Source organism: Oryx dammah, unplaced genomic scaffold (genome assembly GCF_014754425.2).
Source record: "Oryx dammah isolate SB20612 unplaced genomic scaffold, SCBI_Odam_1.1 HiC_scaffold_5, whole genome shotgun sequence".
Taxonomy (NCBI): domain Eukaryota; kingdom Metazoa; phylum Chordata; class Mammalia; order Artiodactyla; family Bovidae; genus Oryx; species Oryx dammah.
The window spans coordinates 96,198,717-96,218,448 of record NW_024070189.1 but is presented as its reverse complement, the minus strand read 5'-3'; the positions used below and the strand labels follow the sequence as shown (position 1 = coordinate 96,218,448).

Sequence of the window (19,732 nt, the reverse complement as noted above, 5' to 3'; positions counted from 1 at the left end):
CCATAAAGAGGTTGAGTTCTGGAAAATCTAATCCCTACCATTACCTACAGAGAGTCTAGCTTTAGATTTTGTTGCCCCACCATAAGCCTCTCTTCTTTTTCATTTATTTACTTGGCTGCATTAGGTCGTAGTTGGAGCATACGGGATCTTCATTGCATTATGTGGGATCTTTCATTGAGGCACACAGGCTCAGTTGCTCCGTGGCATGTGGGTTCTTAGTTCCCTGAGCAGGGATCAAACCCAGGTCCCCTGCATTGCAAGGAAGATTCTTAACCACAGGACCACCAGGGAAGTTCCTAGGCCACTCTTCTTAATTCCAAGTCTATTCACCAAATTATAGTCAGAAGGAAAGAAACAAAGCAATATATAAATATGAAAATAATTATTCACATAGAAACTATATTCATTTATAAGTGAGGCATACACAAATATTTATTGAACAGTTTATTAGTATAGAAAATGTTAAAAGGCTCTTGTATTCTTCACTCCAACAAAAGAGCTTGGTAAGAAAGAAAAATAGATATACTGGACTAGAGATATCTGAGAACTGCCACAAGGCTGTTGCTGCTGCTGCTGCTAAGTCGCTTCAGTCGTGTCCGACTCTGTGCGACCCCATAGACGGCAGCCCACCAGGCTCCCCCGTCCCTGGGATTCTCCAGGCAAGAACACTGGAGTGGGTTGCCATTTCCTTCTCCAATGCATGAAAGTGAAAAGCGAAAGTGAAGTCGCTGTCGTGTCTGACTCTTAGCGACCCCATGGACTGCAGCCCACCAGGCTCCTCTGCCCATGAGATTTTCCAGGCAAGAGTACTGGAGTGGGGTGCCATTGCCACAAGCCTGTTAGGAAAATCCAAATACCAAACTGTCATTTCTCAGTGGCCCCTTAACACAGAGCAAATCAAACATTATAAAACAATTTTCATCTAATTGCATTATTAGAAATTTACTTTGATTCACCTATGATCCAACTGGCTTCAAAATGAAAAGAGAAAATATAACTGATTTAAAGAAAAAACTCTATTAATTTTATGTACCACTGTGGAAACATGCCTTACAGAGTCATCTCCCCTCATATTTATTTCTGAGAGTAATTACTAGAAATTCACTGTCCAGTAGTGCACTTTAAGAAAGAGGACTGATAAACACAATGTATTTCCAACTTTAATAACAACTTTTTCTTGTTTTCTGAAAGATTACACATAGATTAATTTTCATCAAGCATTCTCATATTACTTATATTTCTTTCCAATGTGAGTTTTTACATGTAAAGATGTGGGCTCAGTGAAGTCTTTCTGAAACTGTTTAACTCAGGAGTTTTTGTCCAGTGAGCCCTTTCATTCTTTTGGAATTGGAATGACTGAAAGTTTTCTGACTATTTTTTACATTATATGGTATCTTTCCAGTGTGCACTCTTTTCAAATGGTTTGTGACAAATGAAGGCTTTACCATACTCCCTCCACTCTGATCTTTTTCAAGTCATCAAAAATAAATAAAAACCTCTGGTAACATCTGGAGGCTTTTCCATATCCCTTACAGTCACAGGGTTTCTCTTCAGTATGAATTCTTTCATGCATTTCTAAGGAGGTATAATTTTTGTAGGACTTCCCACATTGTTTACAAGGTTTCTCTTCTATGGGAATCCTTTCATGTGTTTGCAAACTTTGAAGATATCTTAAGGTTTTCCTACCTTGTTTACACTGATAGGCTTTCTCTCCAGTGTTGCTTCTTTAACATTTTCAAAGTGAAGTTGGTTGACTAAAGGCTTCTCTGTATTCCTTATTCATAAAATTTCTTCTCAGTGTGAATTCGTTTGTGCTTTTGGAAGGAAGTGTAATATCTGAAAGCTCTACTGCACTGTGAGCATTCGTAGGGTTTCTCTCCAGTGTGCAGCCTCATGTGTACTCTCAAGGTTTGGTGATGGGAGAGGGCTTTCCCACATTCCTTGCATTTGTAGGGTTTCTCTCCAGTGTGAGTTCTTCCATGTGACTGTAAGGAATTGTAATGACTGAAGGCTTTACCACATTGTTTGCATTCGAAGGGTTTCCCTCCAGTATGAATTCGTTTGTGTTTGTGAAAGGAAGGGTAATACCTGAAGGCTTTACCACATTGTTTACATTCATAGGGTTTCTCTCCAGTGTGCAGCCGCATATGTATTTTTAAGGTTTGCTGATGGGAGAGGGTTTTCCCACATTCCTTGCATTCATAGGGCTTCTCTCCAGTATGAGTTCTTCTGTGTGACTGTAAGGAATTGTAGTAATTGAAAGCTTTACCACACTGTTCACATTCATAGGGTTTCTCTCCAGTGTGAATCCTTTGATGTATTCGAAAGGAACTAGGAGAAATGAAGGCTCTCTCACATTCCTGACATTTATAAGGTCCATCGCCAGTGTGAGTGATCATGTGTGCTCGAAGGCTTGAGAGACCTCTGAAGGTTCTCCCACACGCCTTACATTCATAAGGCTTTTCCCCAGTATGAATTCTTTCATGTTTCCGAAAAGAACTAGGGCAACTGAAGGCTTTACCACACTGCTTACATTCATAGGGTTTCTCACCAGTGTGAGTCCTTTGATGTGTTCTAAAAGTATGATAATATCTAAGGAATTTTCCACATTGCTTACACTGATAGGGTTTCTTTTCACTGTGGGTTGTTTCATGTGTTCGCAATGAAGAGGAACAATTAAAAGCCTTCCCACATTTCTTACATGTATATGCAGCATTTCCAGTGTGTGTTACCATGTGTCTTCGAAACCCTGTGCTCCACATGAAGGCCTCCCCACATTCCTTACATTCATAGGGTTTTTCTCCTGTGTGGATTCTTTCATGTGCTTGAAAGGATGCACGGGAATGGAACGCTTTCCCACATTCCTCACATTTATATTTTTTCTCTCGATTGTGATTTTTCTCATGGGTCTCTAAAAATTGGAGATAGCCAAAGGCTTTACCACATTCTTTACATCTATATGGCTTCTCTCCATATTTCTGATACTTAGGTGGTTTACGTTCAGTGTGATAACTCATATGTCTCTTAAGGGATGAATGACGTGTAAACACTTTTCCACATACACTGCATTCACGTGGTTTCATTCTATTAGTTTTCTTGTTCAGACTGAGGTTTGGAATAATGCTGAAGTTTTCTCCACACTGACTACCCTCTTTACTTTCACAGAGTCTTTCTACTACATGACTTCTGTGGAAAAAAAAAACAAACAAGGAGTACATTATTAATGAGTTCTTTATTAACAATTTTATATTTAGTAGGACATTTGAAGTACATTTTTATCACTTATAGCAATAGCGTAGGTTTTATGCCTTGTCTGAATGGTTTCAAGTTTAAGAAATGCTCTTGCAATCATCAAAACAGTGACAATTCACATAGAGAATTTATTTAAAGTGTTGAACTATTTTGCAAGCACTGAACATCTATGTCACATAAGTAATTTTGGTGAAATTTTTCCAAGAATAACTAAATTTGGAGCACTAGTTATTTCTTCCTTTTAAAATTATATAACATAACAGAATACTCACATGAGCTACTATATTATAATGTGGGTATGACTTACCTTAATTTTCTCCCCTGACTTTTGTACTGATCTTCAATGTCATGATCTTCCCATTTTTCTCCTAAATTGCAGATCAAGGAAAATGATTCCAAAATATTATTAGTTATAGAAAAATGACTAGATTCTATATCCATTGTTGGCTGTGACCTTGCCTAGTTTTATTTAGCAACATCCTGCATTTCCACATTTAATATCTTGGAACAATAAGCAAGAAACACTTGTTGTTACTAATTAACAAAATAAAGGCAAGTTGTCATCCTCACCTATTGAGACCAGGTTCCTCAAGGTTTCCCGCATCACATCTCTATAGAGCTTCTTTTGTGAAGGATCCAGGAAAGCCCATTCTTCCAGGGTGAAGTTCACAGCCACATCCTCAAAGGTCACTGAGTCCTAAAGCATCCCAAATGTGTGTATAGGAGGATGTGTGAGACTAACAGCCCTGGACATCTATACACCATTTATATGAAGACTCATTTTATGTATGAGTCTGTCACCTCTCTGACTTGATTATGAGAAACTTACTCTCTGTCCACACTTACTTCCTTATAAATTTAACAGCATCATGAAAACATGCAAATTATCTATACAGTTTGTTGTGATCGTATCAGATATTATTTCTGTCTCATCACAGGGTCCACGCATATTGGGAAATGACAGAAATGCTACACACATGAAACAAATATTATCATTTTAAGATCATGGATTCCTTGTGAGGAAAACTCTTCCCTCTCCCTTACTACCCACTATTTACAGCACTCCAAGAGGCAGAGGGTGAAATTTACATAAGATTTTACTAAGTAAAAACACAGTGAAGAACTAGAAACTTTTACTTCTATGCCTATCACCAAACATTAGTGTCCAGGACAAGTAGAAATCCAGCTTTTAATAAGATCCAACTGGCTATTTAGTCCTTAAGTTCCAGGTTTTTAGAAATAGTACAGTGATGTAGCTGGTGTAATGAAAATATCCCCACTACCAGGATGTATTGCTTTTAACTTGTGTAATATTTACCACAGGCTCAGCTCTCCCTTTCTCTCTCTGATTTTATGGACTTGAAAGTTATTTGGTATTTAGAACTCAGATACCAGGAAGAAGATGTCACAACTTAGACCACAAATTCCCTATACTCATGCACCTTGGGGCTGCTCAGAGGCACACAAAGTCACACAAAGTGGGATAATATGCCAGAAGCACTCTTTATGGCAGAACCAGAACACTGTGCCTTGTGCTTTGCTGACCTTGAGTAACAGGTAAAGAGCTGCAGACTGCAAGTGTATTAATTGAAAATCACAATGGATTCATGGTAATTTGACCTTAAAATATAATGAAGGATTCAGCAGTGCTTTCCTCCAAACAACCATAAAATCTCTGTTTTCAAACTGCAGGAAGAAGTGGTTTCAAAACGAGCCATTCTAGAGGCTGTTCTCCCAAGTTCTCTAATTCCCAAACACTCCTATCTGGTCTACAGAAGTATGATGGCTTGACCACTGCACATACGAATCCCTTCGCTGATGACAGCACACAGTGCCAATAGTGTATGAAAGGGTTTACTTCCCATAATTGAGGTCTCCGGGGAAAGTAAGGCCTGCTTCTCCAGCAGTCAGGAAATGCCTTAAGAGAGAAAGGAGCTTGGGTTTTTTAAAAAATTTGGGGGTGGTTTTGGGTTCACACACAAGAACAGGATCTTATGAGGGCTTAACGTCTTGTTACTGCCAATAGAAAGGAGCACCATGGCACTCTTACAACTATGTAGAGGTGTGGGTCAAAGAGAAATGAGAGGAAGGGCCCTGCATACATTCCGTTCTCTCTGAGGAATCTGGGTTTTTTCTCTGGTGCACGTAAGGCAGAATCTTCTTGACACCAGTATGGATTTTAAACACTGGTGAGTCTGAAAGGACCACAGGTTTTTCTGTAGCTTTTTTTCTAGCATTTGCCAGCCCCATGCCTGAACTGATTTGAATACTCTTTCTCCCTGTGCCATTTCCCCTCCCACTTCCACTTCCTGCCTTCCACTGCCCTTGTATGAACAGAGTTTTGTAATTCTAGCTGTTGTATTTTGTGGACCGTTATTTTTGTTTTTCTGTGAAGCACAAATATTAGATGCGGGAGGTATAGGAGACTCCACTGCTCCTGGTCACTCCCTTTATAGCCAGCCATCACTGTCTTGTTTCTTGTAACTCAAGTTAGATTTTGGTCTCTTGCTCCACTGCAAAAAACAAAAACAAAAACAACACACACACACACAAGAGATGGGACAGGAGGAAAGACCTCATAGCTAGATCTGCTGCGTTTGAGGAATGATTTTCTTTCTTCCCCATGAAGACAAAAAAGCTTTTTCCACTGGTATATTTAAAGCTCCCCCAACAATAGGGAGGTACGAATTTTGGACAAGTGCCACTGCAACAGGGAATGCTCAGAGAACCTGAACTTTTAAACTCTAGAGGGCTACGTGTGACTGTTGGTCACTGCTGGGTCTGTCTGGTATTTCAAAGGAATACTGGGTGCTGCAAATAGGAACTGCAGGGGTAAACTTATTAAACCCATTAAACCTATGGGAAAAAAAAAAAAGAGAAATAGGTAGGGGGAATGAGGCTTTAAAGTTAATAGCAGTCCACCATCAAAAACGGGAGTCAGAGAACTCTGGTTTGGGGTCTGGTATTTAAGGAACTTGGGGGATTCCCTGGTGGTCCAGTGGTTAAGAATTCACTTTGCAGTGCAGGGAACGCAGATTGGATCACTGGCCAGTGTCTAAGATCCCACACATCTTGGAGCAACTAAGCCTGTGTGCCACAACTGAGTCCAGGCGCCATAACCAGAGAGAGTCCAAGCACTGCAACAAAAGATCCTGCGTGACACAACAAAGATTCCGTGTGCCATGACTAAGATCTGAGGTAACCTAAATAAATAAATAGATATTTTAAAGCACTTGGATGCCATTCCCAACTTCATAGAAAAAACTTGAAAACATTTGAAATCAATAACTCTTCTTAGATCCATCAGAGCATTGATGTCACAGGAAAACCACTGTTTCCAAAATTGAGAAAGACAAAATAAAGATACAAGGCCTGGGGACTTCCTTGGTGGTCCAGTGGTTGGGAATCCACTTTGCAATGCAGGGGTTCAAGAGCTGGATCCCTGGTCGGGAACTAGGATCCTACATGCTTCAGGGCAGCTAAGCCATGCACAGCAGCTGGAGGGCCCACTTGCCACAACTACTGAAGTCTGCCCACTATGTAGCCTGAGAGCCACAATTAGCCTGTGTGCCACACCTGGAGAATCTGTGTGCTGAAGCAATGGATCCCAACTAAGACCCAATGGGGCCAAAACCAAACAAATATTTTTAAAAAGTCATTGATAGCAAACCACAAATGCAGAAGTTCAGAAAACACTCTATAAAGAGTCTGGCTGCCAGTACAGGAGATTCCAGTTCGATCCCTAATCTGGGAAGATCCCACATGCCTTGTAGCAACTAAGCCCATGCACCACAACTATTAAACCTGTGTACCAGAGCCCAAGAACTGCAACTACTGAGCCTACAAGCCACAAGTACTAAAGTCCAGGCACTCTGGAGTCTGTGCTCTGTGACAAGAGAAACCCCCGCTTGCCACAACTAGAGAAAGCCTGCACAGCAACAAAGACCCAGCACAGCCAAAAATAAATAAATAAAAAGAAAATTATAAAAAAAGAAAATGCACACCCAAGTATTTCATACTGAAACTGAAGAAAGAGTATATTGAAAAAGAAACACCTTAGTTTACACAGATTTTTAAAAATTTACTTTAAGTATAGTTGATTTACAACGTTGTGTTAATTTCTGCTGTATAGCAAAGTGAATCAGTTATACACATATATTCCTTTGCATATTCCTTTCCATTCTGGTTGATTGGAAAGTGAAAGTTGCTCAATCATGTCCGACTCTTTGCAACGGCATGGACTATAGAGTCCATGGAATTCTCTAGGCCAGAATACTGGAGTGGGTAGCCTTTCCCTTCTCCAGGGGATTTTCCCAACCCAGGGACCAAACCCAGGTCTCCCACATTGCAGGTGGATTCTTTACCAGCTGAGCCACAATGGTTGATTACAGGATACTGAATACAGTTCATTGTGCTATAGAGTAGGATCTTGCTGTTTGCCCATTCTATATATAATAGCTTGCATCTGCTAATCCCTAACTCCCAATTCATCTGTTTCCACTTTCTCTCCCCTTTAGCCATCACAAGTCTGTTCTCTGTATCCATGAGTCTGTTTCTGTTTCATAGATAAGTTCATTTGTGTCATATTTTAGATTCCACATATAAGTGATATCATATGATATTTGTCTTTTTTCTTTCTGACTTACTTTCAGTTCAGTTCAGTTCAGTCACTCAGTCGTGTCCGACTCTTTGTGACCCCATGAACTGCAGCACACTAGGCCTCCCTGTCCATCACCAACTCCCGGAGTCCACCCACACCCATGTCTATCGAGTCGATGATGCCAACCAACCATCTCATCTTCTGTTGTCTCCTTCTCCTGCCTTCAATCTTTCCCAGCATCAAGGTCTTTTCCAATGAGTCAGCTCTTTGCATCAGGTGGCCAAAGTACTGGAGTTTCAGCTTCAACATCAGTCCTTCCAATGAACACCCAGGACTGATCTCCTTTAGGATGGACTGGCTGGATTTCCTTGCAGTCCAAGGAATGCTCAAGTCTTCTCCAACACCACAGTTCAAAATCACCAATTCTTTGGTGCTCAGCTTTCTTTATAGTCCAACTCTCACCTCCATACATGACCACTGGAAAAACCATAGCCTTGACTAGACGGACCTTTGTTGGCAAAGTAATGTCTCTGCTTTTGAATAGGCTATCTAGGTTGGTCATAACTTTCCTTCCAAGGAGTAAGCGTCTTTTAATTTCATTGCTGCAATCGCCATCTGCAGTGATTTTGGAGCCCAGAAAAATAAAGTCAGCCACTGTTTCCCCACTTATCTGCCATGAAGTGATGGGACCGGATGCCATGATCTTCGTTTTCTGAATGTTGAGCTTTAAGCCAACTTTTTCACTCTCCTCTTTCCCTTTCATCAAGAGGCTTTTTAGCTCCTCTTCACTTTCTGCCATAAGGGTGGTGTCATCTGCATATCTGAGGTTATTGATATTTCTCCCAGCAATCTTGATTCCGGCTTGTGCTTCCTCCAGCCCAGTGTTTCTCATGATGTACTCCGCATAGAAGTTAAATAAGCAGGGTGACAATATACAGCCTTGACGTACTCCTTTTCCTATTTGGAACCAGCGTGCTGTTCCATGTCCATTTCTAACTGTTGCTTCCTTACCTGCATACAGGTTTCTCAAGAGGCAGGTCACGTGGTCTGGTATTCCCATCTCTCTCAGAATTTTCCACAGTTTATTGTGATCCACACAGTCAAAGGCTTTGGCATAGCCAATAAGGCAGAAAGAGATGTTTTTCTGGAACTCTCTTGCTTTTTCAATGATCCATCGAAACTTACATCGATGACTTACTTTACTCAGTATGATAACCTCTAGGTCCATCCATGTTGCTGCAAATGGCATTATTTATTCTTTCTTTATGACTGAATAATATTGCATTGTGTGTGTATACATTTGTGTATACACAAATGTGTATATATACACAATGTCCATTCATCTGTATATGGACATTCGTTTCCATGTCTTGGCTATTGTGAATAGTATTGCTATGAACATAGGGGTGCATGTATCTTTTCTATTTATAGTTTTGTTTGGTTATATGCTCAGGATTTGGATTGGTTGCTCATATAACAACTCTAGTGCTAGTGTTTTTGTGGAACCTCCATACTGTTTTCCATAGAGGCTGCACCAATTTACATTCCTAGCAACAGCGGAGGAGGGTTCCCAGTTCTCCATATCCTCTCTAGCACTTTTTATTTGTAGTCTCTTTAATGATGGTCATTCTGACTGGTATGAGGTGGTACCTAATTGTAGTTTTGATTTGCACAGAGAAAAAAAGATTTGAATTAAATCAGCCATGTTTTCAGAAACCATGCAAGGAAGAAGAGAGTGGATTGCAATTCTATACAGGCATACTTCATTTTATTGTGTTTCACTGTAGTTTGTGGAAACCCTACATTGCCAGATGATTGCTAACATTTTTTAGTAATCAAGTTTTTAAACTGAGCTACACAAATTGCTTTTTAGATATAATGCTGCTGCTGCTGCTAAGTCACTTCAGTTGTGTCCAACTCTGTGCGACCCCATAGATGGCAGCCCACCAGGCTCCCCAGTCCCTGGGATTCTCCGGGCAAGAACACTGGAGTGGGTTGCCATTTCCTTCTCCAGTGCTTGAAAGTGAAAAGTGAAAGTGAAGTCGCTCAGTCGTGTCCGACTCTTAGTGACCCCATGGACCGCAGCCTACCAGGCTCCTCCATCCATGGGATTTTCCTGCTCAGTTATTGGTCAGCACTGCAGAGGGCCCGGCCCACAAGTAACAAACTGTCAATAAGGGAATTCCTTCCCTCAGTTCAGTTCAGTCTCTCAGTCGTGTCTGACTCTTTGCGACCCCAAGAATTGCAGCACGCCAGGCCTACCTGTCCGTCACCAACTCCCGGAGTTCACGAAAACTCACATCCATTGAGTTGGTGATGCCATCCAGCCATCTCATCCTCTGTCATTCCCTTTTCCTCCTGCTCCCAATCCCTCCCAGCATCAGAGTCTTTTCCAATGAGTCAACTCTTCACATGAGGTGGCCAAAGTACTGGAGCTTCAGCTTTAGCATCATTCCTTCCAAAGAAATCCCAGGGTTGATCTCCTTTAGAATGGACTGGTTGGATCTCCTTGCAGTCCAAGGGACTCTCAAGAGTCTTCTCCAACACCACAGTTTAAAAGTATCAATTCTTCGGTGCTCAGCTTTCTTCACAGTCCAACTCTCACATCCATACATGACCACAGGAAAAACCATAGCCTTGACTAGACGGACCTTTGTTGGCAAAGTAATGTCTCTGCTTTTGAATATGCTATCTAGGTTGGTCATAACTTTCCTTCCAAGGAGTAAGCATCTTTTAATTTCATGGCTGCAGCCACCATCTGCAGTGACTTTGGAGCCTCCCAAAATTCCCTCCCTAGTGGTCCCTATTGATAGTTTGTTACTTGTGGGCAGGGCCCTCTGCAGTGCTGACCAATGACTGAGCAGGACTACTAATGGTTGCTCATCCACAACTGGTTACTTGTAAGCGAGGCCCACTGAGGTACCAACCAAATGCTAAGCAACCTGTTGCCTGGTAACAGGGTGAGCAGTAATGACAAGCACAGCAATGGCTGTGTGCTAAGGGCTGTGCGCTAAGGGCTATGCTCACTGCATTCTATTACACTTGTGAGAGTCTCAGTTTTCAAGAGAACCTAGTACATGGTGATAATTGCACTTCTAAGGCAGTTCTTTGCACCAGAAGACTATAGACAGCTTAAGGCCATCGTGGGTCACTGTAGGAGGCATAGGAGGAAGCCATTGTATCCTCTATATTGAGGGAGACTCCAAGGGAACTAACAGGAGTGCCTGTTGTATGGTCATTTAAACACAGTCCAGAGCCTTCTGTAGCACGGGTGCTCTCAAGGTGGGGGCCAATTTCCAAGTAATAGTAAAAATGGGCTCAAGTAAAATTACTAAATAAGGAATATGTTGTCTCCCCAACACCGAAACAACCTAGTAGGCCTTGTGGGTGCTGAGAACGACTACAAATATTTCTTCACATTGTAAAGGAGGGAGCAGTTGACTACTGAAAAACATACAGAAGCTTAACTAAGGGTCTCACACTGCATTGGTTAATGGCCCATACACTTTTTGCAAGATCCTTTTTTTCACATTTGTGTATTCTGAATGAAAATGAAATGAATGTGCTCAGAGGAAGATGTCCTTAGTGTGATGTCATACCTGTGTTCCTGAAGCAAAGTGTATGCAGTTCAAATCTTCCTGCAGAGACTGTTGGATGGCAAGACCACTGAGGTTCTCTGAGGGTAACCAGATAAAGATGTCCCTTCAGAGGCGAAGGCCTCTGTAGCTGAGAGAATGTTGAAATAGATACTCAACAGAACAGACTTATCAAGTCTGTGAGAGCAAGATGTTTACTGAGTGGATGAAGTAAGTAATTTCCACAATGATAGGGACTAGGAATAGAGGCTAACTTGATGTAACCACAGCTCAAGCTTGTTGTAATCCACTATGAGGTATCATTCATTCTTTCCAGGTTTAAGGACAGATCAAATAAGGCTATTAAAGGAGAAAATTGGGGGCTATCATTTCTCCCTTAATACGTTTCTTTATAACATTTTTCAATACAACTCAATGTCGTGGTCTGTGTGCGGGTTGGCAAAGAATGTTCAGACATGAGGCAGAATGAGAGGGAAATAAAGTTTATTAGAGTGGGAGGCACTGTTAGAACAGCAGGCCAGCTCAAGGGAGAACCAACGTTGAACAGGGGTCCTTAGTATACTTTTATACCCAGGGTACAAGGAGTGGGATCGGGGTCTTGTGGGTCATTTGCTGATTGGATGAGGTGATGATTCTGGGTGGCGTAAGAGTAAGGCAAATAACTTCTCCCTGTGAGGCAGGAGGGAAAACAGGTTATATTGCTCAGGAGGACCTGAAATCCGTTAATAGTTACAACATAGAGGAGGGAAGGACAATAAGCAACTGGCTTTTCTGTTCCTGCATTCCAAGACCCTCCTTAGTTTTATTTGCTCTTTCCTCCTTGGGTTACCACATTCAAGGCCCTGTTTAAAACTTTAAATCAGGCCATATTAATGAATTTAACTGTTGGGTAATGTTTGTGGACTCTTATTTTGTCTTGCCAATTTGGAAGTAGAAGACAATTTAATTTTACTTAATGAATCATGGGTTCAGAGCTTCCCTGCTCACTATGGGATATTTTGGGACAATGAGTGATACAACCATGAGAAATTTAGGCAAGAAGAGAGTGCTGCTGCTGAAGGCAAAGTATACCTATTTGTCCTTTATACTCTATTCAGTCATTCCCCTGAGATGATGAGGTAAACTGTTTAAATATAGTGGGATCCCCATGAATACCTGCAATTTGAAACCTAGTTTAACTACATGAAGTTTCATGAATTAGAGTGTGGTATACAGGAGATGTTAATATTAATTTAAATTCATATTACAGAGGACCAAAAGTCAGGCAGGCCCCTTCTATCTTTTTGCTATGGAAATTCTTCCAGCATATTTTGGATTCACAATTGAATGAAACTGTAGTCCTTTCTTTCAGTACCTTTTTTCTCTGGTTCTCTCCCTCCAGTCTTTCTTTGTTTTGCATTTTAGGTCACTGGATATACTCTGGGGGAGAGAGTGTCCTTTCTACCCTAACATTGATAATTTTTTTCCTCTAGAGAGCCTCACACCAGTGCCATCAGGGTCAGAGGCCTCCTTCATGACAACTGGTTAGATTATAGAAATTAAGTACCCCAGGCTTAAACTGGTTTAAATTAACCCCTTTTCTGTGCCACAGTGAGGCTACAGGTGTTGCCCACCTAACTCAGGTCAGCATTTTCTTGCAGGTGCTTCTAGCAGGTGCAGCAACAGCAGAGGTGCTGAAGGGTCCTGAGCGCCCTCTGGTATTAGGAATGGACTCAGCCTGCCACCTACTGGCTGCCTTTACTCTCTCTTCTCTTTCTCTCGGAAATAATCTTTTCAGAGCGATCATCTGAGGGGTTTACCTCATTCACAGGGTATAATCAGCCAAGTAACCCCCGAAGATCCCTCCCCTCCAAGGTCTGGGTGAACCCAGCCTCAGTCACACCTACACTAAAACACAGACAGGTTCCATCCAAGCCATGGACTAAGGATCACTAGGAGGGTCCCATCCTCATTCTGCTCCCACAGGACAAGGAATACACACTGTCAACTTGGTGTCCTCTGTATATAGAACCCAGGTTTGGTGGGGGTCAGTAATGCCACATAGGGCAGCACAGGGCACAAGCAACCAGCAGCTCACAGAGCAGGAGCCCCCAGGCTTTATTATCAGCCTGTCCAGGTAAGACGTACTAGGGCAAATGGGAGCAGTGAGGCTTATCTTTCAGTACTAGTCAAACATCAAGTATGTGGAACCTGACTACTCATTACAAGAATCAAACCCAGGTAAGAAAAACATGCATCTGCACTGGCTTGTTTTCATATAAAGAAACATCAACAGGATGATCAAGAAGTAATTATAACTGGGTTATTTGTGCATGGGTGGAATAAGAGCACAGGAGTGGAGGAGGACATGCGGGCTAGGAGTCCTAAGCTAGTTTCCCATTTTAGAAATATTTTTAACCTTCACATGCATTATTTAAAATCAGGAGAGAAACTGATATACATCTTATTTTCCTATGCTTAACATTATTTTAAATTGAGTTTTGCTTTTTAAAATTAATCTTAACTTTTCTACATAGGAAACCACTCCAAGATTTAATCCTTTAAATGTTAACAGATATAAAACTGCAAACCATAAAAGATTTACAAATCCCCTTCTAACTAAAAGGATAAGAACATTATAGTTTGTCCCTCCACCATATTTCATACTAGGGATATTTTCAGGAATGAGTGGCATAATATAAAATATTAGGGGTTTGGAATTAAACCCAGAAATAGACTTAAAAGATGTATATAAGCTTTAAAGTGTTTTCTTTATATCAAAAAAAAAAATAAATTCAATGGCTTTTCCCTCACATTCATTAAAACAAGAATTCATTTGCTTTAGGAATAGCATGGCCTTCTAAATGTCTAGGGACAGGAGTGCATTATGCTAAGTGAAATAAGTCAGACAGAGAAAGATAAATACTTTATGACATCACTTACATGTGGATTCTAAGAAACACAACAAACTAGTGAATATTACAAAAAAGAAGCAGACTCACAGATATAGAAAAAAAACTAGTGGTTATGGAGTTGATGGGGGCAATGCAAGTGTAGGGAACTGGGAGTCACAAACAATTTGGTTGTAAGACAGTGTACAGGGATATATCATACATCATGGGGAATATAGCCAGTATTTTGTAGTAACTGTAAATGGAGTATAACCTTTAAAAATTGTATAATAAATTTTTTTTAATGGAAAAAACATTTGAGCACTTAAATACACCCATCTCATACTGAGGCTCTCTTTGCCTTAATGGAGCAAAATTCTAGTTGGTTCCAGAATTTTCTTGCTTTACTCATATCGTATCTCTCAAGTAACTTACACATTAAAAGCCCCAAAGCTAATGGAAACTAGAATCAAAGGACTGCAACATGTAGCTAAGAAAGAAACATATATTTGAAATGACTGATTTTGAGATTCAAGTATTTATGTGAAAATTTCACAATTTTTGAAAAGTGCTTGGAAATTGAATTGGCTTATTAAACTTCCTTATGGTAGAATTGTAGTTTTTCGTGCACTGGAACTCTACCTGGCTTTGGATCAATCCCAGAACAAAGGAGGACCACCCATACAACCTCCCTGATCCAATAAACCTGGAGAACTTGCAGGAGGAAACTCATTTTAAAAGGAGAAATGGTAAAGTTCTTTTTAAACTTTTTATTTTCTATTGGGGTATAAGCTGATTAACAATTTGTGATAGTTTCAGGTGAACAGTTAAGGGACTCAGTCATACATATACATGTATCCATCAGGAGAAATTATATAGTTTTAAAAACATATTAGGAACTTCCCTGGCAGTCCCGTGGTTAAGACTCCACACTTCCAATGCAGGGGGTATGGGTTTGATCCCTAGTCCAGGAACTAAGATACCCCATGCCATGTGGTGTGGCCAAATAATTAATTTAAAAAAGGACATATTAATTTTATAAAATAATTTATTCTGCTATAAGTCACCATTAAAAAAACTTTTAATTAAAAAAAATTATTTATTTTAATTGGAGGCTAATTACTTTACAATATTGTAGTGGTTTTTGCCATGAATCAGCCACGGGTACACATGTGTTCTCCATCCAGAAACCCCCCTCCCACCTCCCTTCCCATCCCATCTCCCAGGGTCATCCCAGTGCACCAGCCCTGAGCACCCTGTCTCATGCATTGAACCTGGACCAGCGATCCACTTCACATATGATAATATACACGTTTCAATGCTACCCTCTCAAATCATCCCACCCTTGCCTTCTCCCACAGAGTCCAAAAGACTGTTCTTTATATCTGTGTCTCTTTTGCTGTCTCTCATATAGAGTCAAAAAAACAGTGTTTTAATTTGGTATATACAACACTTTTGGATTAAAAATTGTCATGAAAATAATTTTTAAAAAAAAACAAAGAGAAAATACTGGTATCAAAACAGATAAGGAATGGCACCCCACTCCAGTACTCTTGCCTGGAAAATCCCATGGATGGAGGAGCCTGGTAGGTTGCAGTCCATGGGGTCGCTAGAGTGGGACATGACTGAGCGACTTCACTTTCACTTTTCACTTTCATGCATTGGAGAAGGAAATGGCAACCCACTCCAGTGTTCTTGCCTGGAGAATCCCAGGGACGGGGGAGCCTGGTGAGCTGCCGTCTGTGGGGTCGCACAGAGTCGGACACGACTGAAGCGACTTAGCAGCAGCAGCAGCAGCCTTCTTGCTACAGTTCAGAAGAAAAATACACTTTCAGAAAGATGACCAAATTGCCAGACTTGGGGTCTAAGATATAGTTCTTAGAGCAGGTTAGTCACTGGAGAAGAAGGGTAGGGACAGTTGAGGAGCCACAAGAATGAATTCTAGGCTCTACATGCTCTCTCATGTCCCCAAAACAGGGAAGCACAGACTCTACTAGGTTCTAGTCTCACAAGTAAGGAAACTCTATGTCTGACTCAGTTTAAGATTCTGACCCAAATTCATAAACCCTTTGTCCGAAACACAGAAGACATGATAATAACAGCCTCTTTCAATGTGCATAAATTACACTGAGTGTACCTACACTGTGAACGCAAAACTGAAGTTCCGAGTTTTGCGTCCACAGTGTCCAACTCTTTTGTGACCCCATGGACTGTAGACTGCCAGGCTCCTCTGTCTCTGGGATTCTCCAGGCAAGAATACTGGAGTGGGTTGCCATTTCCTTCTGCAGGGGCTCTTCCCAATTCAGGGATTGAACTCGCACAGGAAAGTTTTAGGCCTCCAACCTCAGAAATGAAATCAGTCCCCACCACTGTGTGCAGCTGCATCCTCAGCTTTCCAGGGCTCTGTAGCATCTCTCAGTATAAAGTCTCCTTCCATTGTGGGTGCGAACATGTAAGACACCTGCCGGGGCGGGGAGTGGGAGCTGCTTCCCAAAAAGAATAACTGGGTCTGCATGTCGTTCTCTTTACAGGAGCCTTGGCATGGATCACTGACTATAGGCCTCTGCTCTGCACTGGAGTATCTTTGGAACATGCTTGATGTTTTAATGGATACAAACTTAGTGTTTGAACAATCTAGCAACACAATTTAAACCTATCATTTATGCGGAAAGGAGGAAAGAAAACTGTAGGGCATTTTCACTAGTTCAACCAGAAAACCTGAAATATTTACTCCTTTTAGGAAAAAAAAAAATGTCAGTCAGTGATTATTTCTACAGTGAGAAATAGGTTTGTAAATAATCACACCTGAACACTTGGTCTGGACATCTAAGCAGACACGACACAACCAGAGAATTTCATCTGAAATCACCTAAAAGTAAAGAATAGTCCTGAGGAACTTACTACACATGCTCCAGAGGAGAAAAAAACAGCAGAACAACATTTTTTTTAAATGAAATGTAATCCTGAAATTTTTTTCCCCCCCTAAAATTCACCTCTTTTGCCTCTTGGGAAATATGTTATACTATCTTTTAAGCTGTATTGATTAAATGCATTTTATTCTGATTGAAAAAATGGCATTTAAATATGTGAATAAATCTTTTAAAGGCGACAATCTTTAAAGTAGGGCCAACCCCGACAGGACACATGACCCAGGAAAGTTTTAAAAGGAACTTCCACACATTAGATGTCTGTGCCCAGGAAAGAGTCTGGGAGGAGAGGCACCAAACTGTTGAACAAAGTAGTTTCAAGTGGTTATTTTTTGCTTTCTTCTAGTGGAAAACATCCACAGACAAAAAAATGGAAAAAAGAGCCATCTAAGGCTCTGGGAGGAAAATGATAAACAGTTAAAACACTGCGTGTTTGAACTGCACCACGGAGGACAAATAGTTGATAATGATACTGTGAATCTGAGAGGGAATTTGGCCTTGGGGATGTAGGGTGAACTCCGAAAATTTAGGGAACTCACTGCCAGCCCTAGGAAGAGCTAAGCTTGAACGGACAGGGGCGTAGAGTTGAGACTCTTGGTACTCAAATAACTGGAAAACAAGAGAAAACAGGTGCCCCCTGGGAAGAAGTCGGACTGGGGACCCCACACACCAGAGCTCCTCCCACGCACGAACCACGTAGACCGAGTCACGAGGGTCCCCTGACAATCCTCCCCGGGGGTCACAACACAGTCTGAGGAGGACGCGGGGCTGCGGGGTCGGAGCCGAAGTCGGGGCGCGCAGTGGCTGTACAGGACGCCCGGGGTCCTGGCTGCCGGCCCCGTCCCCCACGCGACCGGACGGAGGAGACTGAGGTCCGAGCAACGCCCCTCGGGTCCGCAGGCTCCGGGGTTGTCACGGGGAGGCCCGACACAACCACAGCTGGTTCGGATCCACTCCAACCAACGCCTCCTCCCCTCTCGCTCCAACTCTGCACCTGGATAACGCACACTCACCATTTCTAGGTTTCCTGGGTCTCCCTGAGTCCTTCCTGCGACTCCCACAGCAGGTCACCAGACAGACTCTGAGCCAGTGCCGCCAGCGTCTCTGAGAGGTGGGAAACTGGATCACTAGCCGAGCCAGAGGGAGTGAAAACGGAGCCGAAGCGGTGCGTCGCCCCACCTACCTGCCCAAGCGGCGCCCCTGATTGGACAGTTCTCAAAGCCGCACCTCCTAGTACTTGAGTGACAGCCGGACAGAAGGGCTTGTGTCTCTAGGGAACTAGCTTCCTCGGACAACCCCCCAGGAAGCGCCCAGACCCGCGCTGAGGGCAGTGGGTGGAGCAGAAAACTGACCCAGCCCGACGCGGTTACTTGGAAACAAGTTTTTGCAAGCCTGGAGCGGCCTATCTCGTATTCGCCCAGCTCTTTGTGCACACGTGAGGGCGGGGAATTTCTCATTGAGTTTCCAAAAACAGAGCATGTGCATCCCCTACCAGTACACCTGGTACCCCCACCAGTAAACCTACTCACATGACTGCTCCTTCCTCTATATCTTAGAGCCTAGGCACTGAGTTGCCCCAGGCTACTGATGGTTCTACTGTTTTGATCAGAATATCTCCACTTGCACACTTCATCAAAGGGGTGTTGAGGGGTGTATGCCCCTGCTGGTTTCCTTGACAACTGATGAGCCAATCTGAGGTCAATTTTTCTCTATAGCTGGTTATTCCCACCCAATTTAATGTAGAACTTTTCCTGCCTGACATCTGACCCTTTTGCTTCAGATGTGTAAGATAAGCACTGATGCCTCTGTCACTGAATCCAGACTCTTTCTTCGGTCTTGGCAATTATCGAGCTTGCGAACCTGCAGGGTGCAGTCCAACACCCCAACACAGGGCCACACTGTAACAAAAGGGTCTTACTGTTGCAGAGAGAAGCCAGTTCTGACTCCATGTTGGAACTGTTTTTTTGACGTGCTTTTTGTTGCTTTTATAATTACAACCATACAGAATAGCCTGCCTCAGAGGACCCTGCACCTCTACCTGTTAAACTAAAGGATCTTAGTTCTTATGTCTTAGAGACATAATCTGACCCTCCCCACCTGTGAATAATTACAACAAAAAGAAGAGTTTAACACACTCTTCCAAAGGCTGGCCCTTCCTGGAGATGTTTTACTGAAGACCCTTTTTACTTTACTTCCTCATTACATCTCCCTCTTTTTCTGCCTTTTGACTTTAATTCCTCATTGCTTCTCTCTGTCTGACTCTATAAAAGATCCTGGCATCCAGACCCTGGACAAGACACTTTCAGACGTTAGTCTGCTGTCTTCTTGGTCAGCCAGCTTTCCCAATAAAGTCATATTCCTTGCCTGAACACCTTGTCTCTCAGATTCATTGGCCTGTCATGTGGCAAGCAGAGCAAGCTTGGACTCTGTAACATTATGTCCTCTAGGGGTCAAGGTGTTAAGGGTGAATTTAAGGTATTTTCTTGA

General features: G+C 42.1%; 1 protein-coding gene across 1 annotated transcript; it reads right to left on the bottom strand.

Moving 5' to 3' along the window:
* Window positions 1–431: 431 nt before the first annotated feature.
* LOC120864028 (zinc finger protein 709-like) lies at window positions 432–18,416 on the bottom strand. The gene is made up of 4 exons (XM_040240797.1): window positions 18,259–18,416; window positions 3,823–3,949; window positions 3,560–3,620; window positions 432–3,186 (listed from the first exon to the last, which is right to left on the bottom strand). The coding sequence occupies exons 1-4, from the start codon at window positions 18,259–18,261 to the stop codon at window positions 1,776–1,778; spliced, it is 1,602 nt and encodes a 533-aa protein (XP_040096731.1). The 5' UTR covers window positions 18,262–18,416; the 3' UTR covers window positions 432–1,775.
* Window positions 18,417–19,732: the final 1,316 nt, after the last annotated feature.